At 45.1% G+C, this 27,695-nt stretch overlaps 2 protein-coding genes across 8 annotated transcripts in view; one reads left to right on the top strand and one right to left on the bottom strand.

Moving 5' to 3' along the window:
- The window catches only part of LOC110510207 (rho GTPase-activating protein 24), a 14,172-nt gene extending 5,602 nt beyond the window's left edge, over positions 1-8,570 (top strand). For 2 of the 5 annotated variants that reach the window (XM_090226506.1, XM_090226505.1), the window contains exons 5-8: positions 174-295; positions 771-1,851; positions 2,641-2,858; positions 7,214-8,570. In XM_090226506.1, coding sequence (XP_090082632.1) covers positions 174-295; positions 771-1,851; positions 2,641-2,858; positions 7,214-7,224 — 1,432 coding nt within the window. In that variant the 3' untranslated portion in view covers positions 7,225-8,570. Of the gene's footprint in view, positions 1-173; positions 296-770; positions 1,852-2,640; positions 2,911-7,213 lie in introns of all 5 variants that reach the window. The other 3 variants (XM_021591589.3, XM_090226507.1, XM_090226508.1) reach the window with 3 other exon arrangements.
- Positions 8,362-27,695, bottom strand: LOC110510208 (mitogen-activated protein kinase 9). 3 transcript variants are annotated; one of them, XM_021591591.3, is made up of 12 exons: positions 27,186-27,695; positions 25,174-25,330; positions 24,829-24,958; positions 24,575-24,633; positions 21,469-21,607; positions 18,605-18,770; positions 18,314-18,385; positions 17,710-17,892; positions 17,396-17,520; positions 11,375-11,438; positions 9,944-10,015; positions 8,362-9,427 (listed from the first exon to the last, which is right to left on the bottom strand). In XM_021591591.3, the coding sequence occupies exons 2-12, from the start codon at positions 25,287-25,289 to the stop codon at positions 9,288-9,290; spliced, it is 1,266 nt and encodes a 421-aa protein (XP_021447266.1). In that variant the 5' UTR covers positions 25,290-25,330; positions 27,186-27,695; the 3' UTR covers positions 8,362-9,287. The 3 variants fall into 3 exon arrangements, 2 of the variants coding, with proteins under 2 accessions (XP_021447266.1, XP_036823748.1); XM_036967853.2 differs by having other exon boundaries at positions 25,254-25,330; positions 27,186-27,447; XR_002471538.3 differs by lacking the exons at positions 8,362-9,427; positions 9,944-10,015 and having other exon boundaries at positions 17,321-17,520; positions 27,186-27,425.

The following is a 27,695-nucleotide window of genomic DNA, read 5'->3' as shown; positions in this document are numbered from 1 at the left end:
TTCTTGGACTTTTTGAGGTGGAACGACCCAATAGAATTGGCCTGTGGCCCAGTCACAACATACGCCATACAGCCTCATCTGTTCAACCATGACACATTTCTGTATGTTATGTAGCAGATGTGACAAAATCGACTCTGCCCAAGTCTCATACAGATAAATCACTGCCAATACAGGTTTTTGAATGAAGTCCAGTCCTATTCTAGCAGCAACAAGATGAGCACCCAGAACCTGGCTACTGTTTTTGGCCCAAACATCCTACGACCCAAAGCTGAAGATCCAGAGAGTATCATTGGAGGTGTGTGAGAGTCAGTGGAGTCTGGTGGGAGGAGCTATAGGAGGACGGGCTCATTGTAATGGCTGGAATTGAAATTAAGGAATGGAGTCAAATGTGATTTCCATATATTTGATAGCATTCCATCTATTCCATTCCAGCTAGTACAATGAGCCCGTCCTCCTGTAGCTCCTCACACCAGCCTCCACTGGTGAGAGTGTTATTCAGAGAAAGAGACATGGATCAGAGCTAGACAGAACTAGCCAACAGATATAGAGCCAGTGAAGACAGACTGAAACAGATATAGGCAGATAAAGATAGTGTCTGTCTGTCTGCCCATGTGTCCTTGTGACAGTGTTTATATCAACACATTGTTGTGTAACATGCTATGTGCCATGTGATGCTGTTTGTACTGTATGTGTCCAGCTGTTACTCAGTGTGTGTGTGTGTGTGTGTCTGTGTGTCTGTCTGTCTGTTCCACCCCCCCCCCCCTCCCCAGGGGCAGCCGTGGTGCAGCAGCTTATGTCCGAGCTGATCAGGGAGCACCTGTGCCTTTTCTCCAGGGAGGGGGGAGACATAGAGGCCCCTGGCTCTTCACGCCCTGACTCTTACCCATGTCAGAGATGGAAAGGAGACCCATTCGAGGGGGCACACATCCAGCCAACTGCCCAGACCCAGTCACATGATTACAGTCTGGGCATAACAGCCGAGCACCTCCCCCAACAACAGCTAGCTCACCATCCTTCACCTTGCTGCCGCCAGCTCTCTCTGCCTCTGATCCATAAGAGGAGAGGGTCGGCCCAAAACCCAGATGAAACCAGCTTAGCCACACGGCTGTCCATCACAGACCACCACCAGCAGCCAGCTGAGGTGTTCTCTCCAGTAAGTCTTGCTTCTGGGCCTCTGTACCACAGACACACTCTATCCCAGTCAGAGTCCCAGCCCACTGAGACCGCAGACAGCCCCCACCCTGCCTCCCAACTCACAGAATCTGCCTCCACAGTGACGCTACAAGCTGCCCCAGAACCCAGCAGCATACTGCCCATTGGCTGGAGGGGCCCAGAGGATCCCAGTTGGGCTGCAGAACAGGGGACTACTGGCACCAGTGGTAGCAGTGAGGCTCAGGACAGTACTCTGTCTGTCTATGACAACCTGGACACACTAGAACGCATGGAGGAGGTGGCTGCGGATGGTGGTGGGGGCCGCCCTGCTGGCCCAGTGGAGGTGGAGGTGGGCACGGCCAGCATGGTAGACACCAGAAGCTCCTGGTCTTCCTGTGAGATTCTGTCCCTGGAAGACAATGGGTGTGGTGGGGTCAGAACCAGCCCAGGACGGGGGTCCACTAGGTTCCCCTCCTTCAGGACTGACCCAGGAGACGAGGACCTTCCTCCTAACTCCCCAGCCTCCTCCTCTGCCCTCACTGATGCCCCCCTGAGCACGGGCAGCTCGGAGGTCTTCCTGCCCTCTGCTCCTCCGGACCTCCGCGTCCCCCCGGCCTCCCAGGCCATGCACTGGCTCTTGACTGGCCTCAGACAACAGATGGCCAGGCAGAGGGCTGAGTTCGAGGCCAAGATCCAGAGGTAATAGAACTGTGAATAAACCATGCCAATGCAACAGCAGTCCTTGTCAACAGTCTATATACATGCTACACGGAGTGTACAAAACATTATGGACACCTGATCTTTCCATGACATAGACTGACCAGGTGAAAGCTATGATCCCTTATTGATGTCACTTGTTAAATCCACTTCAAATCAGTGTAGATGAAGGGGAGGAGACGGGTTAAAGAAGGATCTCTAAGCCTCAAGACAATAAAGACATTGATTGTGTATGTGTGCAATTCAGAGGGTGAATGGGCAAGACAAAAGAGGAGGGAGGGAGAGGAGGAGAGGGTGAATGGGCAAGATAAAAGATTAAGATGCCTTTGAACAGGGTATGGTAGTATGTGCCCCGATTTGTGTGTGTCAAGAGCGGCAACGCTGCTGGGTTTTCAAGCAACAGTTTCCTGTGTTTATCAAGAACGGTCCATCCCCATCCAAAAGACATCCAGCCAACTTGACACAACTGTGGGAAGCATTGGAGTCACCATGGGCCAGCATCCCTGTGAAAAGCTTTTGACACCTTATAGAGTCCATGCTCTGATGAATTGAGGCTGTTCTGATGGTAAAAGGTGGTGCAACTCAAGAATAGGAAGGTGATCCTAATGTTTAGTACACTCAGTGTACAGTCTATATAGAATCTTCAACATGTGCCAGGTTCCAATAACATATTAGTCCTGCATGTTACATGTTACACATCAGTCCTGTAGTACCAGCAGAGTGAAACCTCTGTGTGTGACTCCTTGTCCTTCTCTGTCCTGTCTCTCCCAGGTTGGAGATGCGTAACGAGGCCCTCCAGGGGGAGGTGGTGGGACTGCGGAGCAGCCTGGAGCAGCAGCGCCGCTGGTACAGTGTGGCCGAGATCAAGATCCGCAACGTGGAGCGTGCCAGGGCCGATGCCGACCGCCGCAACACCACTCTGCAGAAGGAGATGGAGCAGTTCTTTGATACCTTCGGAGAGCTGAGCGCTGAGGCCCGGAAGAGCGAAGGTTAGGGTTAGCACCCCTGGAGAGCTGAGCGCTGAGGCCCGGAAGAGCGAAGGTTAGGGTTAGCACCCCTGGAGAGCTGAGCGCTGAGGCCAGGAAGAGCAAGCATATCTTACAGAGCTAGTCAGATTAGAGAAAGATGCCATTATCAGAGCACTACAAGAGCAGTATCAGGAGAAAACACCATCCATCTGAATAGAATATAGAGAGAACTGTCTGTTGCCATGATTAATCCATATTGGATTTGTCTCATAATGAGTTGTACATGTTTGAGGATGGTTTTGAGATGGAACCTGCTGAGATGGGCAGCTCTGCTCCGATGCCTTGGACATTGTTCAACCAGACATATTGACCACCAGACCAGACCAGACCAGAATGAGGTGGACTGGAGACGATGGAGACAGACAAGAAACATAAGCTACTGAGCTCACTAAATGTGTCTATGATTGAAATGAGCCCTATAATATACAGAATCAAAACTTGGAGACTTAATGGATGGCTGACAGCTGGCCTGGCCGTTGATATAATAGACAGGCCTAGATCCAGCCAGTCTGTCCTGAGCCACACAGGAAAAGTTTTGAAAGAGATCTGGAAAGTTTCATAACAGTCTCATAGAATCTGACCCTACGAGATCCGGAGTACTGCTGGTTTTCAGTTCTACCCAATAATTAATTACACCCACCTGATGCCCCAGGTCTAAATATGTCCCTGCATAGAAGGGAAGAATGGGGGGGGGGGGGGGGCATTATAACTGGCTTCAATGTTCAGATTTGAATGTGAGGCCCAAACAAGGTGTTGAAACGCAGAGAATATGTACTATTCCCAGTCTCTGACAAGATCCCACAGCCATTTAGACATGGTGTGAAAGCTGATCTTAAATAGGATTTGATTTAGTGCTTCCAAGTATTGAGGTCATGTTCTGAGTTTGTCTATGAGGGTGTCTAAGAACAGACTCATATTACAGATGCAGGTATTTCACACTGCTATAAATATGAAGGATTATAATTTGGGACCCATCTGAACACTATTCCACTTTGTTGTGACAGGGCAGGGTGAGTCACAGCTTTTAACAGTACACCACCTGAAAATACTCTGTAGCTTTTCCACGAAACCAATACGTATAGTGCAATATTAACGTCCTGAATAATAAAACATACTTTTACTAAATCATTTTGCAGAGGAACGTGCGCACACACACACACACACACTGATACACGCATGCAAGCACGCAAACACACACACTTGTATGACATAAAATAACCAAAGACTTAAGCAATAGATCCTGTCTAGAGCAATAACATTTTATTGAGCAGAATTAATTTTTGTCCTCCTTTGATGTCAAGTGATAATCATCTCTTGAGTTTTTGCATATTTTTCAGACAGGACGAATATAATGGAACATATTAAAGGTGCAACACAGGATTTCTATTTGCATTGTAATTTCAGAAAAAAATTCCATAATATATCCGGTACTAATAGTGGAATGATGGTGTTTCACCGTATTAATGATCCGCCAGTGTTGTGATTGGCTGTGATATTCACCTATTGATTTCTCCTGCCGGTGCAGCATCTGTTTTCAAACTGGGAAAGCTATTCTGACTTTGTAGCTATGTTATCTAGTGGAAATTGCTCTGTCATTTTCTGGTTGCTAAAATTCTACACAGTTTGCTCAATTTCAGTTTATGTGAGAAAACAAGCACTGCATAGTGTAGGGAATCAATGTACCATCTTAATTGCTGTGAAATATCTTTTCAATAACAAACAATATAATTTTTTTACAGCTGTTTGAAACTGGTGGACCAAAACAAAAGCTACTTTTGGTTTTGGTCCACCAGCATCAAACAGCGGTTTTGGTCACTATTCAGTGATTGTTTTTTTCACATAAACTGAAATTGAGCGAACCGTGTAGAATTTTCTAAACCAAGAAATTGGTGATTTCCACTAGATATCCCAGCCACAAAGTCAGAACAGCTTTCCTAGTTTGACCACAGATGCTGCTGTGGCAGAAAAGGAATCAACAGGCGAATACACCAGCCAATCACAACACTGGCGGTTCAGTAATATTGCGACACACTATAATTTCACTATTACCGGCAGATATAGTTTGGCCATTTTTTAAAATTAAGATGCAAAAAATTGAGGAAAAAATCTTATGTGTAGCACTTTTAAGGAGTCATCAGTGATGCATCTCTGAATAAGACCACCAGTGGGCGCCCATACATGGCATTGCACAGCAGAGAACACACAAGCAGTAGGGACAGGCCAATCTAACAGATTCTACCTCCAGTTTATAGACTTGACTATGTATCTATGTCTTGAAGAAATGTGTATTCAACAAGTTTGATTGCATTAAACAGCAAACCAGACAGTGTCTGTATTGATTGTTTGATAACAAAATGAGTGATAGAGATAAAGACATAATATAGCATAGACCAGTAGGGTTTGGTCAGTATGATTGGGACCAGTGGACTGTAAACACAGGGTTTGGTCAGTATGATTGGGACCAGTGGACTGTAAACACAGGGTTTGGTCAGTATGATTGGGACCAGTGGACTGTAAACACAGGGTTTGGTCAGTATGATTGGGACCAGTGGACTGTAAACACAGGGTTTGGTCAGTATGATTGGGACCAGTGGACTGTAAACACAGGGTTTGGTCAATATGATTGGGACCAGTGGACTGTAAACACAGGGTTTGGTCAGTATGATTGGGACCAGTGGACTGTAAACACAGGGTTTGGTCAGTATGATTGGGACCAGTGGACTGTAAACACAGGGTTTGGTCAGTATGATTGGGACCAGTGGACTGTAAACACAGGGTTTGGTCAGTATGATTGGGACCAGTGGACTGTAAACACAGGGTTTGGTCAATATGATTGGGACCAGTGGACTGTAAACACAGGGTTTGGTCAGTATGATTGGGACCAGTGGACTGTAAACACAGGGTTTGGTCAGTATGATTGGGACCAGTGGACTGTAAACACAGGGTTTGGTCAGTATGATTGGGACCAGTGGACTGTAAACACAGGGTTTGGTCAGTATGATTGGGACCAGTGGACTGTAAACACAGGGTTTGGTCAATATGATTGGGACCAGTGGACTGTAAACACAGGGTTTGGTCAGTATGATTGGGACCAGTGGACTGTAAACACAGGGTTTGGTCAATATGATTGGGACCAGTGGACTGTAAACACAGGGTTTGGTCAGTATGATTGGGACCAGTGAACTGTAAACACAGGGTTTGGTCAGTATGATTGGGACCAGTGGACTGTAAACACAGGGTTTGGTCAATATGATTGGGACCAGTGGACTGTAAACACAGGGTTTGGTCAGTATGATTGGGACCAGTGGACTGTAAACACAGGGTTTGGTCAGTATGATTGGGACCAGTGGACTGTAAACACAGGGTTTGGTCAGTATGATTGGGACCAGTGGACTGTAAACACAGGGTTTGGTCAATATGATTGGGACCAGTGGACTGTAAACACAGGGTTTGGTCAGTATGATTGGGACCAGTGGACTGTAAACACAGGGTTTGGTCAATATGATTGGGACCAGTGGACTGTAAACACAGGGTTTGGTCAGTATGATTGGGACCAGTGGACTGTAAACACAGGGTTTGGTCAGTATGATTGGGACCAGTGGACTGTAAACACAGGGTTTGGTCAGTATGATTGGGACCAGTGGACTGTAAACACAGGGTTTGGTCAGTATGATTGGGACCAGTGGACTGTAAACACAGGGTTTGGTCAGTATGATTGGGACCAGTGGACTGTAAACACAAGTAAACACAGTTTACCCACCTTTTATTTTGAGAGCGTTACTTTTTTCACGGCGGCCCGGCGATCAGAGTTTACCCACATCTTTCTCTTACCACTACATCACTGATTGGGACCTTACAATGATGATTTAAGAGTCGACCTACCCCATATCTTATTAATAGCTTACAGGAGCAAGATCGTCAGACTCATGTTCAGATTTTCAGCCTTGTATATTACTAAACTGCACAAACCAGAGACACACAACCCCACTCAATGTCCCTCACACATTAGATTCACTCAGTGAAAAACAATAACCCAGAGAAAAAAGCCTTTGGGAGGTTGTGGGGCGGTGTTGTGTGCTCCATGGAGTTGATCTAGAAATCTTTCTCAGATATATTTATTTATTTCATTTAAAAAATAAACTGTTTTCGCTTTGTCATTATGGGATATTGTGTGTAGATTGATGAGAAAAAAATGTATTTAATCCGTTTTAGAATAAGACTAACAATTTCATCTCATTTTAGAGGCTGTAACATAACAAAATGTGGAAAAAGTGAAGGGATCTGAATACTTTCTGAATGCACTTTATCTTTCTCAGGGCCACCATGATCACAGCTCCAGTCCAGTTTGTTCCCAGCAGACTGCCACCATGAACACAGCTCCAGTCCAGTTTGTTCCCAGCAGACTGCCACCATGAACACAGCTCCAGTCCAGTTTGTTCCCAGCAGACTGCCACCATGAACACAGCTCCAGTCCAGTTTGTTCCCAGCAGACTGCCACCATGAACACAGCTCCAGTCCAGTTTGTCCCCAGCAGACTGCCACCATGAACACAGCTCCAGTCCAGTTTGTTCCCAGCAGACTGCCACCATGAACACAGCTCCAGTCCAGTTTGTTCCCAGCAGACTGCCACCATGAACACAGCTCCAGTCCAGTTTGTTCCCAGCAGACTGCCACCATGAACACAGCTCCAGTCCAGTTTGTTCCCAGCAGACTGCCACCATGAACACAGCTCCAGTCCAGTTTGTTCCCAGCAGACTGCCACCATGAACACAGCTCCAGTCCAGTTTGTTCCCAGCAGACTGCCACCATGAACACAGCTCCAGTCCAGTTTGTTCCCAGCAGACTGCCACCATGAACACAGCTCCAGTCCAGTTTGTCCCCAGCAGGACTGAGGCAAAGACATTAGCATGGATCTGTCGGTCAGGTATCACAAGGCTCTTTCTCAGGACATCAAGGTCCAGAATTATCACGATTCCTAAGTCAATGTGGGTCTCGCCAGTGTTGATTTGTATGTCCCAAGGAGAATGTCCACTGTACTCTCAACCTTACACCGTATCAAGCAACCTGTCAGTTAATGGTCCAGCATTGAGACTGCTCTGGACACCAGTAATGGGGTGGAAAAGAACACAATGAAAGAAAGCTACCTATCAGTGATGAGACCTGTCTTTGATTAACCCTGGAACATTTCTCCTGTCACCACACTGAGGTTCTAGAGGTTCCACAAACAGACGTATCGCTATGAAGTCAATCAACACACAGTAAAGCCTAGAGGATAGATTCAACATTGCCCATTGAAGGATTGAGAATGAGAGGGTATCTGGAGGACAGAGATTGCACAGAAAAGGAAAGAAAATGCAGACTCAAGACTGATGGGAAGATGACACACTTGCGCGTCGCTTGTGTTTAGGGGGAGTTTGGATAGTTATACAATTTTTTAGAAAGAAATCTGAAAAAGAACTGAATGCATGATTGTATCCCTCTTTTAATCAATATTTTTCTTGGAATGACTTTAAGCTGAAATTGTCTAGAAAGTGCAATGTATCCACCGTTCACCTTTTTCCCCTTCAGTTTCATTATAATACATCTTTCAAACATCAACACATTTCTGACATGTTTCCCATTGCATTTTAACAATAGTTTGTTCCAAAATAAATGGATGTATTTTGTACAGTTTGTATGCCTCAGCATATTTGGATCAGCTGTAAAACCCAGTCTCAGCATCACAACAATCAATACATTTAAACACACAGTATACAGTATAGATAGATACTTATGTACATGAACACACATAACATGCATAAAATGTATCACTCTTTACCCTCATTAGGAAAGACCCAGACCAGAGCCAAGTACTGTTTCTTCACACAGAGGAGGCTAATGTCCTCTGGATGGAAATACATGAAGATCTTTTATCACAGCTGTTTCTATGTGTAGTTAAGTATTCATTTGTAGTAACATGCAGCAATGTTTTTTGTTCATCATTAGATATTTCCGATGACAAAACAGTCATAAGACATTATAGCCTAGCCCTAGTTTAATGCATATACAGTACTTTATACTGAAACCTTAGGTGGTCAAACTACACATTGAACAGTGTGTGCTCTTGGCTTGGACAACAAGTCTAGAGGTGCGTGACTTGTTTGAACCATGGTACAGTAGGAATGGACTATTTACAACAGAGATAGGGAAAGAGTGACAGAGAGAGTTCAATTTAAAACAGAATCATTTTCAGTTTAAAAAAATAAAAGCGGTTGAATGATTTACCATCCAGCGGGACCCAAAGTAGAAATAGACAGTATAAAGTAATGTGAAAAGTGCTACCTAAGAAAATGGATAGTTAGTGATGATTGAAAAAAAAACAGAGATGCCAGGGTGAAAAGAGGCTCACTGTCACTCCTCTAGCGCCCCTGTGAGGGTGTCAACACAGCTGCTGTCAGTGTCAGAGGCCAAGGTCTGCTCAGTGGACATTGAGGAGAAGTCACTCGTAGAGGACGACTGGGAAGCTGTAGCACTGTGGTTCACCACTTCATCTATAGCGAGAGAGAGAGAGCGAGAGAGAGAGAGAGAGAAATACAGTGAGAGAGAGAGAGAGAGAGAGAAAAAGAGTGAGAGAGAGAGAGAGAGAGAAAAAAAGACAGTGAGAGAGAGAAAGACAGTGAGAGAGAAAGACAGTGAGAGAGAGAAAGACAGTGAGAGAGACAAATACAGTGAGAGAGAGAGAAAGACAGTGAGAGAGAGAGAAAGACAGTGAGAAAGAGAGTGAGAGAAAGAGAGAGAGATAAGGGTCCATGAAGTGATACACAGTATGACATCATCAAAACATATGACAGTATGACTCACACCCTGACCTTCTCTTGAGAACAAAAACATTTGTCTTCATTTTTGGGCTTAGAGAAAGTGAGTAAGGATTATAAGGACCAAGATGATCTCACCAACAGTGAACATTGGGGAAGGTATCCTGTAAATGTCATTTCTAAAGCCCCTCAGCAACAGGGAGATATACTTTAAAAACGTGTCAGAAGCACACAGTATCCATGGTCATTCACCTGCACAGTCCTCCTTCATTACTCCATTCTGGTTCCTCTCCTCCCAGTCCATCAACTCGTCATAGATCAGCTCTGGAATATATGAAAGGAAAGGTGTCCTTGACTCACAGTGATGGAAGGCAGGCTATGGGCTGAAGGAAGGCTATGGGCTGACGGAAGGCAGGCTATGGGCTGACTGAAGGAAGGCTATGGGCTGACTGAAGGCAACCTATGGGCTGACTGAAGGAAGGCTATGGGCTGACTGAAGGCAGGCTATGTGCTGACTGAAGGAAGGCTATGGGCTGACTGAAGGAAGGCTATGGGCTGACTGAAGGAAGGCTATGGGCTGACTGAAGGCAGGCTATGGGCTGACTGAAGGCAAACTATGGTCTGACTGAAGAAAGGCTATGAGCTGACTGAAGGCAGGCTATGGGCTGACTGAAGGCAGGCTATGGGCTGACTGAAGGCAGGCTATGGGCTGACTGAAGGCAAACTATGGGCTGACTGAAGGAAGGCTATGGGCTGACTGAAGGCAGGCTATGGGCTGACGGAAGGCAGGCTATGGGCTGATGGAAGGCTATGGGCTGACTGAATGCAAACTATGGGCTGACTGAAGGAAGGCTATGGGCTGACGGAAGGCAGGCTATGGGCTGATGGAAGGCTATGGGCTGACGGAAGGCTATGGGCTGACTGAAGGAAGGCTATGGGCTGACTGAAGGCAGGCTATGGGCTGAGGGAAGGCAGGCTATGGGCTGACGGAAGGCAGGCTATGGGCTGATGGAAGGCTATGGGCTGACTGAAGGCAAACTATGGGCTGACTGAAGGAAGGCTATGGGCTGACTGAAAGCAGGCTATGGGCTGACTGAAGGCAGGCTATGGGCTAACGGAAGGCAGGCTATGGGCTGACGGAAGGCAGGCTATGGGCTGACGGAAGGCAGGCTATGGGCTGACGGAAGGCTATGGGCTGACGGAAGGCAGGCTATGGGCTGAAGGAAGGCAGACTATAGGCTGACTGAAGGGAGGCTATGGGCTGATGGAAGGCAGGCTATGGATTGAAGGAAGGCAGGCTATGGGCTGATGGAAGGCAGGCTATGGACTGACGGAAGGCAGGCTATGGATTGATGGAAGGCAGGCTATGGATTGATGGAAGGCAGGCTATGGACTGACGGAAGGCAGGCTATGGATTGAAGGAAGGCAGACTATGGGCTGATGGAAGGCAGGCTATGGACTGATGGAAGGCAGACTATGGATTGATGGAAGGCAGGCTATGGGCTGATGGAAGGCAGGCTATGGACTGATGGAAGGCAGACTATGGATTGATGGAAGGCAGGCTATGGGCTGCCAAAACATAAACACATAAACCATCCTTGTACAGAGAGGTAGCAGAAGCTCTATAATGGCTGTGGGGGAAGGGACAGTAAGGTAAAAATACAAACAAAACAGTTGTCATACCTTTCCACTGTTCAATGCTGTGTTCTCGCTCCTCCAGCTGTTTATCAGATATCTGTGGTGGTGGCTACAGACATAATCACAGCATACACAGACAGTTATAGACAGTTGGACCATGTGAGCCCAAATTAATGTTACAAGGATTTGACACAAACAGTGGAATAGAAAATCAAATCGTACTTGTCACATGCTTCATAAACAACAGGTGTTGCCCGGAACATACCCCAGTCTGTTGTAGCGAAACACTCCTGTAGCTTAGCATCCGCTTCATTTATGGAGGTCATCTAGAGTTTATTTTGCCTCTAGTTGCACAGCATTAAAGAGGACACTAGGAGTGCCGCCTCTGGGTGAGCATTTTATTGTTTGCTTATGGCTCTATACAGCTTGTTGAGTGCGGTCTTACTGTCAGCATCGGTTTGTGGTCGTAAATAGACAGCCAGGAAAAAATATACAGTTGAAGTCGGAAGTTTACATACACTTAGGTTGGAGTCATTAAAACTTGTTTTTCAACCAATCCACAAAAACTATAGTTTTGGCAAGTCGGTTAGGACATCTGGTTTGTGCATGACACAAGTAATTTTTCTAACAACTGTTTACAGACTTATAATTCACTGCATCACAATCCCAGTGGGTAAGAAGATCACATACACTATGTTGACTGTGACTTTGAACAGCTTGGAAAATTCCAGAAAATGATGTCATGGCTTTAGAAGCTGCTGATAGGCTAATTTACAGAATTTGAGTCAATTGGAGGTGTACCTGTGGATGTATTTCAAGGCCTACCATCAAAGTCAGTGACTTTTTGCTTGACATTATGTGAAAATCAAAAGAAATCAGCCAAGACCTCAGAAAAGATTGTAGACCTCCACAAGTCTGGTTCATCCTTGGCAATTTCCAAATTCCTGAAGGTACCACGTTCATCTGTACAAACAATAGTACGCAAGTATAAACACCATGGGACCACGCAGCCGTCATACCGCTCAGGAAGGAGATGCGTTCTGTCTCCTAGAAATGAATGTACTTTGGTGCGAAAAGTGAAAATCAATCCCAGAATAACAGCAAAGGACCTTGTGAAGATGCTGGAGGAAACAGGGACAAAAGTATCTATATCCACAGTAAAATGAGTCCTATATAGACATAACCTGATAAACTACTCAGCAAGGAAGAAGCCATTGCTCCAAAACCCGCCATAAAAAAGACAGACTACGGTTTGCAACTGCACATGGGGATAAAGATCGTACTTTTTGGAGAAATGTCCTCTGGTCTGATGAAACAAAAATAGAACTGTTTGGCGGAAAAAGGGGGAGACTTGCAAGCCGAAGAACACCATCCCAACCGTGAAGCACGGGGGTGGCAGCATCATGTTGTCGGGGTGCTTTGCTGCAGGAGGGACTGGTGCACTTCACAAAATTGATGGCAGCATGAGGAAGGGAAATGATGTGGATATATTGAAGCAACATGTCAAGACATCAGTCAGGAAGTTAAAGCTTGGTCACAAATGGGTCTTCCAAATGGACAAAGACCCCAAGCATAATTCCAAAGTTGTGGCAAAATGGCTTAAGGACAACAAAGTCAAGGTATTGGAATGGCCATCACAAAGCCCTGACCTCAATCCCATAGAAAATTTGTGGGCAGAACTGAAAAAGCGTGTGCGAGCAAGGAGGCCTTACTTAGCTCAGTTACCTTAGCTTTCTTGGGAACAGGAACAATGGTGGCCCTCTTGAAGCATGTGGGAACAGCAGACTGGTATAGGGATTGATTGAATATGTCCGTAAACACACCGGCCAGCTGGTCTGCGCATGCTCTGAGGGCGCGGCTGGGGATGCCGTCTGGGCCTGCAGCCTTGCGAGGGTTAACACGTTTAAATGTCTTACTCACCTCGGCTGCAGCTGCAGTGAAGGAGAGACTGCCTTATGGCTAACGTGACATGGTGTGATGAAAGAAACATACAGGAACTCAAATCCTTCTGTTCACCTGATTTAGAATTCCTCACAATCAAATGTAGACCGCATTATCTACCAAGAGAATTCTCTTCGATTATAATTACAGCCGTATATATCCCCCCCCCAAGCAGACACATCGATGGCTCTGAATGAACTTTATTTGACTCTTTGCAAACTGGAAACCATTTATCCGGAGGCTGCATTCATTGTAGCTGGGGATTTTAACAAGGCTAATCTGAAAACAAGACTCCCTAAATTTTATCAGCATATCGATTGCGCAACCAGGGGTGGAAAGACCTTGGATCATTGTTACTCTAACTTCCGCAACGCATATAAGGCCCTGCCCCGCCCCCCTTTCGGAAAAGCTGACCACGACTCCATTTTGTTGATCCCTGCCTACAGACAGAAACTAAAACAAGAGGCTCCCACGCTGAGGTCTGTCCAACGCTGGTCCGACCAATCTGACTCCACACTCCAAGACTGCTTCCATCACGTGGACTGGGACATGTTTCGTATTGCGTCAGACAACAACATTAACGAATACGCTGATTCGGTGTGCGAGTTCATTAGAACGTGCGTTGAAGATGTCGTTCCCATAGCAACGATTAAAACATTCCCTAACCAGAAACCGTGGATTTATGGCAGCATTCGCGTGAAACTGAAAGCGCGAACCACTGCTTTTAATCAGGGCAAGGTGTCTGGTAACATGACCGAATACAAACAGTGCAGCTATTCCCTCCGCAAGGCTATCAAACAAGCTAAGCGTCAGTACAGAGACAAAGTAGAATCTCAATTCAACGGCTCAGACACAAGAGGCATGTGGCAGGGTCTACAGTCAATCACGGACTACAGGAAGAAATCCAGCCCAGTCACGGACCAGGATGTCCTGCTCCCAGGCAGACTAAATAACTTTTTTGCCCGCTTTGAGGACAATACAGTGCCACTGACACGGCCTGCAACGAAAACATGCGGTCTCTCCTTCACTGCAGCCGAGGTGAGTAAGACATGTAAACGTGTTAACCCTCGCAAGGCTGCAGGCCCAGACGGCATCCCCAGCCGCGCCCTCAGAGCATGCGCAGACCAGCTGGCCGGTGTGTTTACGGACATATTCAATCAATCCCTATACCAGTCTGCTGTTCCCACATGCTTCAAGAGGGCCACCATTGTTCCTGTTCCCAAGAAAGCTAAGGTAACTGAGCTAAACGACTACCGCCCCGTAGCACTCACTTCCGTCATCATGAAGTGCTTTGAGAGACTAGTCAAGGACCATATCACCTCCACCCTACCTGACACCCTAGACCCACTCCAATTTGCTTACCGCCCAAATAGGTCCACAGACGATGCAATCTCAACCACACTGCACACTGCCCTAACCCATCTGGACAAGAGGAATACCTATGTGAGAATGCTGTTCATTGACTACAGCTCGGCATTCAACACCATAGTACCCTCCAAGCTCGTCATCAAGCTCGAGACCCTGGGTCTCGACCCCGCCCTGTGCAACTGGGTACTGGACTTCCTGACGGGCCGCCCCCAGGTGGTGAGGGTAGGCAACAACATCTCCTCCCCGCTGATCCTCAACACTGGGGCCCCACAAGGGTGCGTTCTGAGCCCTCTCCTGTACTCCCTGTTCACCCACGACTGCGTGGCCACGCACGCCTCCAACTCAATCATCAAGTTTGCGGACGACACAACAGTGGTAGGCTTGATTACCAACAACGACGAGACGGCCTACAGGGAGGAGGTGAGGGCCCTCGGAGTGTGGTGTCAGGAAAATAACCTCACACTCAACGTCAACAAAACTAAGGAGATGATTGTGGACTTCAGGAAACAGCAGAGGGAACACCCCTCTATCCACATCGATGGAAAAGTAGTGGAGAGGGTAGCAAGTTTTAAGTTCCTCGGCATACACATCACAGACAAACTGAATTGGTCCACTCACACAGACAGCATTGTGAAGAAGGCGCAGCAGCGCCTCTTCAACCTCAGGAGGCTGAAGAAATTTGGCTTGTCACCAAAAGCACTCACAAACTTCTACAGATGCACAATCGAGAGCATCCTGGCGGGCTGTATCACCGCCTGGTACGGCAACTGCTCCGCCCTCAACCGTAAGGCTCTCCAGAGGGTAGTGAGGTCTGCACAACGCATCACAACGCATCACCGGGGGCAAACTACCTGCCCTCCAGGACACCTACACCACCCGATGTCACAGGAAGGCCATAAAGATCATCAAGGACATCAACCACCCGAGCCACTGCCTGTTCACCCCGCTATCATCCAGAAGGCGAGGTCAGTACAGGTGCATCAAAGCTGGGACAGAGAGACTGAAAAACAGCTTCTATCTCAAGGCCATCAGACTGTTAAACAGCCACCACTAACATTGAGTGGCTGCTGCCAACACACTGACACTGACTCAACTCCAGCCACTTTAATAATGGGAATTGATGGGAAATGATGTAAATATATCACTAGCCACTTTAAACAATGCTACCTTATATAATGTTACTTACCCTACATTATTCATCTCATATGCGTATATACTGTACTCTATATCATCGACTGTATCCTTATGTAATACATGTATCACTAGCCACTTTAACTATGCCACTTTGTTTACATACTCATCTCATATGTATATACTGTACTCGATACCATCTACTGTATCTTGCCTATGCTGCTCTGTACCATCACTCATTCATATATCCTTATGTACATATTCTTTATCCCCTTACACTGTGTACAAGACAGTAGTTTTGGAATTGTTAGTTAGATTACTTGTTGGTTATTACTGCATTGTCGGAACTAGAAGCACAAGCATTTCGCTACACTCGCATTAACATCTGCTAACCATGTGTATGTGACAAATAAAATTTGATTTGATTTGATTTACTACAAACCTGACTCGGTTACACCAGCTCTGTCAGGAGGAATGGGCCAAAATTCACCCAACTTATTGTGGGAAGCTTGTGGAACGCTACCCGAAACGTTTGACCAAAGTTAAACAATTTTTAAAGGCAATACTACCAAATACTAATTGTGTGTGTGTAAACTTTTTACACACTGGGAATGTGATGAAAGAAATCAAATCTGACATAAATCATTCTCTCTACTATTATTCTGACATTTCACATTCTTAAAATTAAGTGGTTTTCCTAACTGACCTAAGACAAGGAATTTTACTAGGATTAAATGTCAGGAATTGTGAAAATCTGAGTTGAAATGTACTTGGCTAAGGTGTATGTAAACTTCCGATTTCAACTGTAGATGAAAACTCTCTTGGTAAATAGTATGTTCTACAGCTTATCATTAGGTATTCTAACTCAGGCAAGCAGAATCTTGAGACTTCCTCAATATTAGATATGGCACACCAGCTGTTGTTAACAAAGATACACACACCACCTCCCTTGAGCTTTCTGTCCTGCAGATGTATATAGAAAAACAGCTAGATTTATAATTAATATGTCCTTGTTCAGCCACTACTCGGGGAAACATAGGATATTACAGTTCTTCAGATCACGTTGCTAGGGTATTACAGTTCTTCAGATCACGTTGCTAGGGTATTACAGTTCTTCAGATCACGTTGCTAGGGTATTACAGTTCTTCAGATGACGTTGCTAGGGTATTACAGTTCTTCAGATGACGTTGCTAGGGTATTACAGTTCTTCAGATCACGTTGCTAGGGTATTACAGTTCTTCAGATGACGTTGCTAGGGTATTACAGTTCTTCAGATCACATTGATAGGGTATTACAGTTCTTCAGATCACGTTGCTAGGGTATTACAGTTCTTCAGATGACGTTGCTAGGATAGTCTCTTACTCTCTCAATATTTAAACTTTTCATTGATGAACACCTTCCACCTTCCTAGCTGTAGCTCAGTTGGTAAAGCAAGGCTCTTGCCAAGCAGGGATAGTGGGTTTGATTCCCAGAACCACCCATAACAAATGTATGACTGCCTTATCAATTGTTAAATGGCTTATATTATTATTATATTACAGCCAGACTCACTGCATCAGCCTCTCCTGGGTCGTACCACATGTGGATGTAGGGGTGATCTTATTATTATATTACAGCCAGACTCACTGCATCAGCCTCTCCTGGGTCGTACCACATGTGGATGTAGGGGTGATCCAGGGCATCCTCCACGGAAATACGGCTCTCTGGGTCAATCACCAGCATCTTGGAAAGCAGGTCCCGTGCTTGACTGGCTGCAGCGATAACAAGGCAGAAAATATGCCAATGTCTGTCAACATATTTCAGTCAGAAGCATATCAGATAGGAAGGTGCAATAAAAAGAGAGAGAGAGAGAGGGAGTGAGAGAGAGAGTGAGAGAGAGAGAGAGGGAGAGAGAGTGAGAGAGAATGTGTGTAGACATCTGTAGGTGGTATAAGTCTTACTCTTGAGTTGATCCTGCTCTGTCTCTGCCGGGAAGGCCCAGTCAGGGAAGAGTTGAGAGAAGCTGACCCCTGGGTACTGGGGCTTGTTCATCACATAGTTCCTCACAGTCTCCATCAAACGGTTCATAAACTCCATGGGGGGTGTGCCCAGAACCTCAATCACCTTGTTCCACTGGTCAATGTCTGATACGGAGCTGGTTCAGGACACATATACAAACTAATGCAAAACACCTAGTTATACCTCAGGGGGAGGTTCAGGAACATAGGAAATGGGATATTGATTATTGCACCATACACAGCAGTAGCAAGAGGCTTTAGCAATTAGGATCCAGACTTTTCGAGTTAGTACGGACCATCAATTCATCAATGTGAATGAAATGCCTGTATGCTAAGGAAGTAGCTAGCTGATGTTGTTGTTTCAATTGAATGTGGGAAAGAACATCCTGACATGCCTGACCTTGCCATGCGGAAGTCAACCTGGCAAACACATTATACAATGTCTCTAAAAGTGAACCAAATAGAGTTTAAACCCACAGACACAATGGTAATATTATAGATGTAAAGACAGCATTTAGTGAGTCATAGATCAACTGGGTAAGGATACGATCCGTGCCCTGGAATATAACGCTGCCCTTCACCATCTCTCCCATGATGCATCCCACTGACCAGATGTCCACTTTGAGGAAAACAAACATAGAGGTTACACACACATCACACACATTCATCTCACACAGCACCATAACCAGTCATATGTGGACCCTTGCTGCTGGTAAAAGGAGAACAGCCATAGATGGTCAACAGTGCAAGATAGACATTTATAATCAAGTAACTAAGAGTGTTTTATTCTGTTGGTGGGAATTAAGAATAGAAGGTAATATCCTTGAGCATTTCTTACCATTCTCTTTATACTTCATGCCCAGGATGACCTCTGGTGCTCTGTAGTATCGGGTAACAACGTAAGGGGTCATCATGAAGTTAGTACAGGCTGTTCTGGCCAGCCCAAAGTCCAGGATCTTCAGAGTACAGTCAGACTTCACCACTATGTTACTGGGCTTCAGGTCCTAGAGGAGATACAAACAAAGTTAATAAATTGATGGTGATGATGGTTATGATGCTTGTGGTGATGATGATGATGGTGGTGATGATGGTCATGATGATGATGGTTATAATGATGGTGGTGATGATGGTCATGATGATGATGGTTATGATGGTGGTGGTGATGATGGTCATGATGATGATGTTATGATGGCGGTGGGGATGATAATGGTTATGATGCTAATGATAATTATGATGGTGGTGGTGATGATGATGCTGGTGGTGATGATGATGGTTACAATGGTGGTGGTGATGATGATGGTTACAATGGTGGTGATGATGATGATGATGGTTACAATGGTGGTGGTGATGATGATGGTTACAATGGTGGTGGTGATGATGATGGTTACAATGGTGGTGGTGATGATGATGGTTACAATGGAGGTGATTATGATGATGGTTACAATGGTGGTGGTGATGATGATGGTTACAATGGTGGTGGTGATGATGATGATGGTTACAATGGTGGTGATGATGGTGATGGTTATGGTGGTAGTTCTGCTGATGATGGTGATGTTATAATGGTGGTGGTGATGATGGTTATGATGGTGGTGGTGATGATGGTGGTGATGTTATAATGGTGGTGGTGATGATGGTTATGATGGTGGTAGTGATGACGACTATGGTGATGATGATGGTTGTGATGGTGGTGGTGATGATGGTTACAATGGTGGTGATAATGATGGTTATGATGATGGTGATGGTTATGATGGTAGTTCTGCTGATGATGGTGGTGATGATGGTGATGGTTATGGTGGTAGTTCTGCTGATGATGGTGATGTTATAATGGTGGTGGTGATTATGGTTATGATGGTGGTTATGATGGTGGAGGTGATGATGGTGATTATGATGGTAGTGATGGTTATGATGATGATGGTGATGATGATGGTTGTGATGGTTATGATGGTGGTGATGATGATGGATATTATGGTAGTGGTGATGATGATGGTGGTGATGATGGTGGTGGTTATGATGGTGATGGTTACGATGGTGATGGTTTAATGGTGGTGGTGATGGTTATGATGGAGGTGGTGGTGATGACGGTGGTGTTGATGGTGAAGGTAATGATGGTGATGATGATGTTGGTCACAATGGCGATGATGATGTTATGATGGTGGTGATGATAGTGGTGATAACGGTGGTGTTGATGGTGATGGTTATGATTGTGGAGGTGATGATGTTGGTCACAATGGCGATGATGATGTTATGATGGTGGTGATGATAGTGGTGATAACGGTGGTGTTGATGGTGATGGTTATGATTGTGGAGGTGATGATGGTGGTTATGATGGTAGTGATGACGATGGTGGTGATGATGATGGTGGTGATGTTATAATGATGGTGAAGGTTATGGTGGTGGTGATGATGATTATGATGGTGGTGGTGAAGATGATGGTTATGATGGTCATGATGATGATGGTTATGATGGTGATGGTCATGATGGGGATGGTTATAATGGTGATGTTATGATGGTGGTGGTGGTGATGACAGTGGTGTTGATTGTGATGGTTATGATGGTGGTGGTGGTGACGGTTGTGTTGATGGTGATGATGATGGTTATGATGGTGGTGATGATAGTGGTGATGGTAGTGGTGGTGATGATGGTAGTGATGATGGTCATGATGGTGGTGAATGATGGTTATGATGATGATGGTGATAATGATGGTGGTGATGATGGTAGTGATGATGGTTAGGATGCTGATGGTTATGATGGTGGTGATGATGGTTATGATGGTGGTGGTGAAGATGATGGTGATGGTTATGATGGTCATGATGATGATGGTTATGAGGGTGATGGTTATGATGGTCATGATGGTGATGGTTATGATGGTGGTGGTGGTGATGACAGTGGTGTTGATTGTGATGGTTATGATGGTGGTGGTGACGGTTGTGTTGATGGTGATGATGATGATGGTTATGATGGTGGGTGATGATAGTGGTGATGATAGTGGTGGTGATGATGGTCATGATGGTGGTGAATGATGGTTATGATGATGATGGTGATAATGATGGTGGTGATCATGGTAGTGATGATGGTTAGTATGGTGGTTATGATGGTCATGATGGTGGTGAATGATGGTTATGATGATGATGGTGGTGGTGATAATGGTGGTGATGGTTATGATGGTTATAATGGTGGTGATGATGATGGTTATGATGATGGTGGTGATGTTGCCGGTGATGGTGATGATGGTTATGATGGTGGTGGTGATGATGGTTATGATGTTGGTGAATGATGGTGATGAAGATGGTTAAGATGGTAGTGGTGATGATGATAATGGTTATGATGGTGGTGGTGATGATGGTGGTGATGATGGTGTGATGGTGTTATAATGGTGGTGGTGATGATGGTGATTATGATGGTAGTGATGACGATTGTGGTGATGGTTATGATGGTGGTGGTGATGATGATGATGCTTATGATGGTGGTGGTGATGATGCTGGTTATGATGGTGGTGGTGATGCTTATGATGGTGGTGGTGATGATGCTGGTTACGATGGTGATGATGATAATGGTTATGATGATAATGGTTATGATGGTGGGGATAATGGTAGTGATGATAGTGATGATGATTAGGTAAGTACAGTAGATGTCTACATGGCTTATGTTATTATCTGCATACAACACATATTCACAACCATTTATGACCAGCCAATGACTGACCCTGTGGATGATGCCAGCGGAGTGCAGGTGTCTGATGCCACAGAGGATCTGGTAGAGCAGGTAGGACATCCTCTCATGGTCCAGATCCATGTGGATGACTTGGCACAGACTGGCATCCATCAGCTCCATCACCAGGTAGCTGGCAAACAGACAGAGGGGACCACCCATAGAGTTAGATAGACCACCCCATTAGGGCTGTGCCTAATGGTCGACCAATCATTTTTCCCGACCAATCATTTAAACGAAATTGTAAAACATGCATTTGTCCATATATAGAAACACCATATGTGTTTTAAAAATGTATGTTGATAATGTTTTTGGGAGATGCGATGGATCATTTGGAATCATTCAATATTCCCTTTCTTTTGTTGTTCAGTGAAATCATCCCATGTGAAGGGTCAACTCATTTAATTATTTAAGTACACAAGTTTTTTATGACGTTTCCACTCCAGGGCATTACATTTTTCCCTTTCATGCCGAGTGGTTATCGAATTGGAGAAAGCTGGAATTATACTAATCAGACCAATCAGGCCAGGTAGTCTAGGCCTACTTCCATATGTATAATCAGGTGCATGTCTTACTCAACATTGACAGGAGCGTTTCAAACAAAAGACAATGGATACATTTACAGAACTCCTAAATGGGATGTAATTAACAAAAATGTGTTTCTCACAAGCGCATCATAGGTTGTGAGCTTTGCAACGAGAACGGTAAATGACTGTAATAATAAACTCAGCAAAAAAAGAAATGTCCTCTCACTGTCAACTGCATTTATTTTCAGCAAACTTAACATGTGTAAATATTTGTATGAACATAACAAGATTCAGCAACTGAGACATAAACTGAACAAGTTCCACCGACATGTGACTAACAGAAATGGAATAATGTGTCCCTGAACAAAGGGGGGGGGGTCAAAATCAGAAGTAACAGTCAGTATCTGGTGTGGCCACCAGCTACATTAAGTACTGCAGTGCATCTCCTCCTCATGAACTGCACCAGATTTGCCAGTTATTGCTGTAAGTTGTTACCCCACCCTTCCACCAAGGCACCTGAAAGTTCCTGGACATTTCTGGGGGGGAATGTCCTTAGCCCTCACCCTCCAATCCAACAGGTCCCAGACGTGCTCAATGGGATTGAGATCCGGGCTCTTCGCTGGCCATGGCAGAACACTGACATTCCTGTCTTGCAGGAAATCATGCACAGAACGATGGCTGGTGGCATTGTCATGATGGAGGGTCATGTCAGGATGAGCCTCCAGGAAGGGTACCACATGAGGGAGGAGGATGTCTTCCCTGTAATGCACAGCATTGAGATTGCCTGTAATGACAACAAGCTCAGTCTGATGATGCTGTGACACACCGCCCCAGACCATTACGGACCGTCCACCTCCAAATCGATCCCGCTCCAGAGTACAGGACTCGGTGTAACGCTCATTCCTTAGGCGATAAACGCGAATCTGACCATCACCCCTGGTGAGACAAAACAGCGACTCATCAGTGAAGAGCACTTTTTGCCAGACTTGTCTGGTCCAGCGACGATGGGTTTGTGCCCATAGGTGAAGTTGTTGCCGGTGATGTCTGGTGAGGACCTGCCTTACAACAGGCCTACAAGCCCTCAGTCCAGTCTCTCTCAGCCTATTGCGGACAGTCTGACACTGATGGAGGGATGTTGGCAGTTGTTGTTGCCATCCTGTACCTGTCCCGCAGGTGTGATGTTCGAATGTACCGATCCTGTGCAGGTGTTGTTACACGTGGTCTGCCACTGCGAGGACGATCAGCTGTCCATCCTGTCTCCCTGTCTTAGGCATCTCACAGTACGGACATTGCAATTTATTGCCCTGGCCACATCTGCAGTCCTCATGCCTACTTGCAGCATGCCTAAGGCACGTTCACGCAGATGAGCAGGGACTCTGGGCATCTTTCTTTTGGTGTTTTTCAGTCAGTGGAAAGGCCTCTTTAGTGTCCTAAGTTTTCATAACTGGGACCTTATTTGCCTATCGTCTATAAGCTGTTAGTGTCTTAATGACCGTTCCACAGGTGCATGTTCATTAATTGTTTATGGTTCATTGAACAAGCATGAGAAACAGTGTTTAAACCCTTTACAATGAAGATCTGTGAAGTTATTTAGATTTTTACGTTTTATCTTTGAAAGACAGGGTCCTGAAAAAGGGACGTTTCTTTTTCTGCTGAATTTAACATGTTGAATGCATTAGCCTAACAGAAATGACCATAACCAAATAAACATTGCAGATTAGAAATTATGGGAATTAACAGTAAATGTAGGCCACTACTGGTGATATCTGTAATGGGGAATTGATAGACACAGCAAATAATGCTCATAATGAAGTTATGAAACAACAAATACACACAAAATGGCTGGAGAGAGATGTGCCTTGTGCATCTGAGCCACACTCCCCTTATTCTTGGACCGTTGCATCCCTGGATTAGAACACTGAGACAGGAGCAAATCAGGCAGGTGTCTCGTGTGCTCAACAAAAAAAGATCTTGGTCGACAAACAGCCTATCGACCAAAAAAAATCGACCAGTCGACTAAATCCCCATCAATGTCCATGCTAAATCTGCTTATATCCATATAGAGTCCTCTATCTAACTTCATGGGACAACCACTCATAAGATCCCAGTACTTACATCTGGTCCAGCCAAACACGACTCCTCTATTACGTTACCCCGCCCACTGAAATCTAGAGTTTTATAACATATACATAGTGAAAGTCGTAATATGATCTCTTTTATTCCTGAAAACTATTTAAACTTTCATTTTAAGGTATCCCTCTATATATTACTCTGAGGTTATTTGTCAGTTATTTCCTCTGTCTCCTGCAATACGGTCATTGAGGTTATTTCTCAGTTATTTCCTCTGTCTCCTGCAATACGGTCATGTAGATATTTTTTTATGTATAATAATGTGTTAAAATGTGTATGCGCTTTGAAGGTCACTACTAAGCTTGTGATTACATAGCATCCTCTCTCTCTCAAGCAACAGACTCCTCATAGGAAGGAGGCAGTGCAGCCCCGCAGCAGAGATGAGGAGAATAATGCTTACCATAGAAGGATAAGCAAAAAATATGAGCCTGCAGCCAACTTACAGATCCTGGAACTCCTCCAGTGAATTCTGTGGTGTGAAGACATTCAGGAGCCTAATAATCTGGAGGAGAAGAGACAATATATCAGGAGACAGAAATATGACACTCATTTGGTGATATAAGACTAAATCAATAATTTCACACACACACATACAGTATAGTTAGCCGATGATGTCACACACAAAGGAATTTGCCATACTGATGATGTCTAAAAGACCCACATACGTGGACAGCTGAGCATGTCCACAGTGACGTACATTTTTGTGATTGACGCACTTGAGCAGCACCAGCTCCCTATAGGCCCGCTTGGCGTGGGTCTGGTTCTGGAAGGGCCGGCTCAGTTTCTTCACCGCCACAGGGACCCCAAGGACACTGTCCAGGGCCGAGCTACATAGACAGACACACAGAGGAGTGGGAGGAATGGATACGCCATCTGATTTATCACTGTTTTCCATGAAAATAGGACACCACACCTTGATTACTGTGGAACAAAGTATTCCATCGTCTATTGAAGGAATGACTCATCATGTTCACAGTCAAGGCAACAGCAGGATGATTGTGAGGAGTTTAAATAACAGTGTGGCAGTGCCATGCCCACTCACCAGACAATGCCCTGGGCACCAGACCCGATAGCGCGGAGCTGCTGATAGCGGGTCAGCACAGTGAAGGTGGAGTCACCCACCTGCACGCTGTGGAAGAGCCCCTCCCCTTCACTCATGGCTCCTCCCCCCGTGCTGCCACTAACGAATGGGATACAACCTGAGGAGAGAGAGAACAGAGGAATTTGAATATTATGATAATATCATATCAGATTATGTTCTTAGGGCATGTTATTACAACTAGTTCTAGAGTAGAGAGGGAAATTACTATACATTAGGAAAGATTCACAAATAACAGACCAATTCATGTGGAACCATTATTTCATTATAGTTGCATGATAGCATGTAATAAACAAAATTAATGATGTAGTTATGGGACAAAGTGGACGTTGTTAGCTGGCAAACACACACACACACACACACACACACACACACACACACACACACACACACACACACACACACACACAGCAAACACAACGCTGTTCCAACGCCCACACAATCTCTCTAGGCCATAACAGTAATCTGCGTGATGCTGGATGACATAGAGGAACCTTGGGCGATATGACTCTGTCCTGCTTTCTCCCTTTATTCCATGGTTCCCAGAGCCGGTCAGCCATAACATGGACAGAGTGGAGGGCATGCTGAATCTGACTCAGAGTGAGCAGTACCCTCTTAGTGGGCTGCAGCAGAACTCTACCCGAGGCAGCAGATGTAGTGCTTGAGTGGCATACAACACCACATCTACATACAAATCCTGAACTCAAAGTTATACAGCTGTGCTGTTCTGGGTGGTTAAAAGAAAGAAGAAAAATAGCATGATTCATCTCCCCTTGGAACGTTCACAATTAAATGCCTGGAGGACAAGGCTGTGTTTCACCTGATCCTTGTCAGGTAGAGCTCAGATCGGCAGCAACTAACAGCATGCAGACCTGAGACGCGTACAATCAGGAAAAAATATTGCAGTCAACCCTATGTTAGACACTTAAACGCATGCACACACTCTCTCTCACACACGTTGGTAAGGGCAGACAGATACACTGGTATGTCGAGAGTCTTGTGGCTAGTTAGTAGATAGATGGTGACCTAGAAAAGCCTCATGGTCCCTCAGCAATGGCGCAATGGGCAGCTGCCAACTGTAAACCACTGGTTCATCCCACGGGTTAGATATGACCCCACAGTTGCCAACATGTCATTTAAATAATATGATCTCGTGGTCAGAACTGATTATAGGGCATTTGTGTTGTGCAAGATGACATGGGTGAGTTAAACAACTGTGGGCCTAGCTGGGACATAGTCAGGCTTTTCAGTAGGCCAAATAACCAAATATTATTTGAGGCTGACTGTCAAAATGTTTTAATTTCTCGCATTTACATTTACATGATACACATTTTTTTAATTTGTATATTTTGCTAATTAGCTACAAAACATTTGAGCACATATGACTTTACACCAGACCAATAATAACCTATGTAATAACTATGTAATAATAATAACTATGTAATAACTCCGTAGCTACGATTTAGCCAACTGTGGCCTATAACTATGGTTCTACCTGAAATTGTAGGCTGCATGTTTGTTTTTTTTAAACAAAGTATTCTACTCCCTACTAATAATTACCATGGAACAAAATATGTGAGTGTTGCCAAACATTCTATACCTCAGGCAACACAGTCAATGTACATTGAATTTGCGTTCCGTCCTCAATAGGCTACCTGGATGCATCGCACAGACTGCATGAATGACTCAGTATGCGTGCTATACCGACATCATGACACGTTCAACCCAGGTTGCCAGCTACAAAGGCCAAACCTATTCAGATGTACAGTATTAAAGAGTTAGACGAACATGTTTTGTATCTTATTCACATATTCAATGCTATCAGTATTATCATTTTGTATTTCACTCCTGTAATTTATTTGATCGATAGCAAAGCTTTAGTGACAGTAAATGTACCAGTCACAGCAGACAGTGCACCGAAGAACAATCTGGATGAAAACGATAGCCTGATTTACCTCCTGCCTTTTCTTTTGCCGGATCACTCCCATGCGTACACCCGCTAACCAAATGAAATGTCGCGGCACCAGATGTGTCTAGAAGAAGAATTGTTCCACTTGGTATGTTCAGTGAAATTGGAGACTTTGTGTTTATGTTTCCTTGTAGTTTGGCTGAAAATGTTGCGGTCCTGTCCGTAGCATGACTGCTGGGGCGGAGGCAGGCGAAGGGGTGCTGCTGGGACAATTCCTCACAGTACCACGAGCGGCCACGAGCGAGCGTGCATGACGTAATCGCGTAGCAGTAATAGTTGGCACACGTTAATTGATACAATGTAGCTACAGTAGTTTGTTATATTGTAACTACACATCCCGACAGACAGTTCACAAACTCACACAAACAGTGCCAAAATATATGATGCTGTCTGCGATTGCGAGCCAATGAGTTATATATACTTGACTTGCCTAGAGGTTAAATAAAAATGCATAAATATTCACCGCGCGTCCATCTTGGCACTCACTCGCCGTTGT

Source organism: Oncorhynchus mykiss, chromosome 29 (genome assembly GCF_057628025.1).
Source record: "Oncorhynchus mykiss isolate SJ-2025 chromosome 29, ASM5762802v1, whole genome shotgun sequence".
Taxonomy (NCBI): domain Eukaryota; kingdom Metazoa; phylum Chordata; class Actinopteri; order Salmoniformes; family Salmonidae; genus Oncorhynchus; species Oncorhynchus mykiss.
This window is presented reverse-complemented; position numbering and strand designations above follow the sequence as displayed.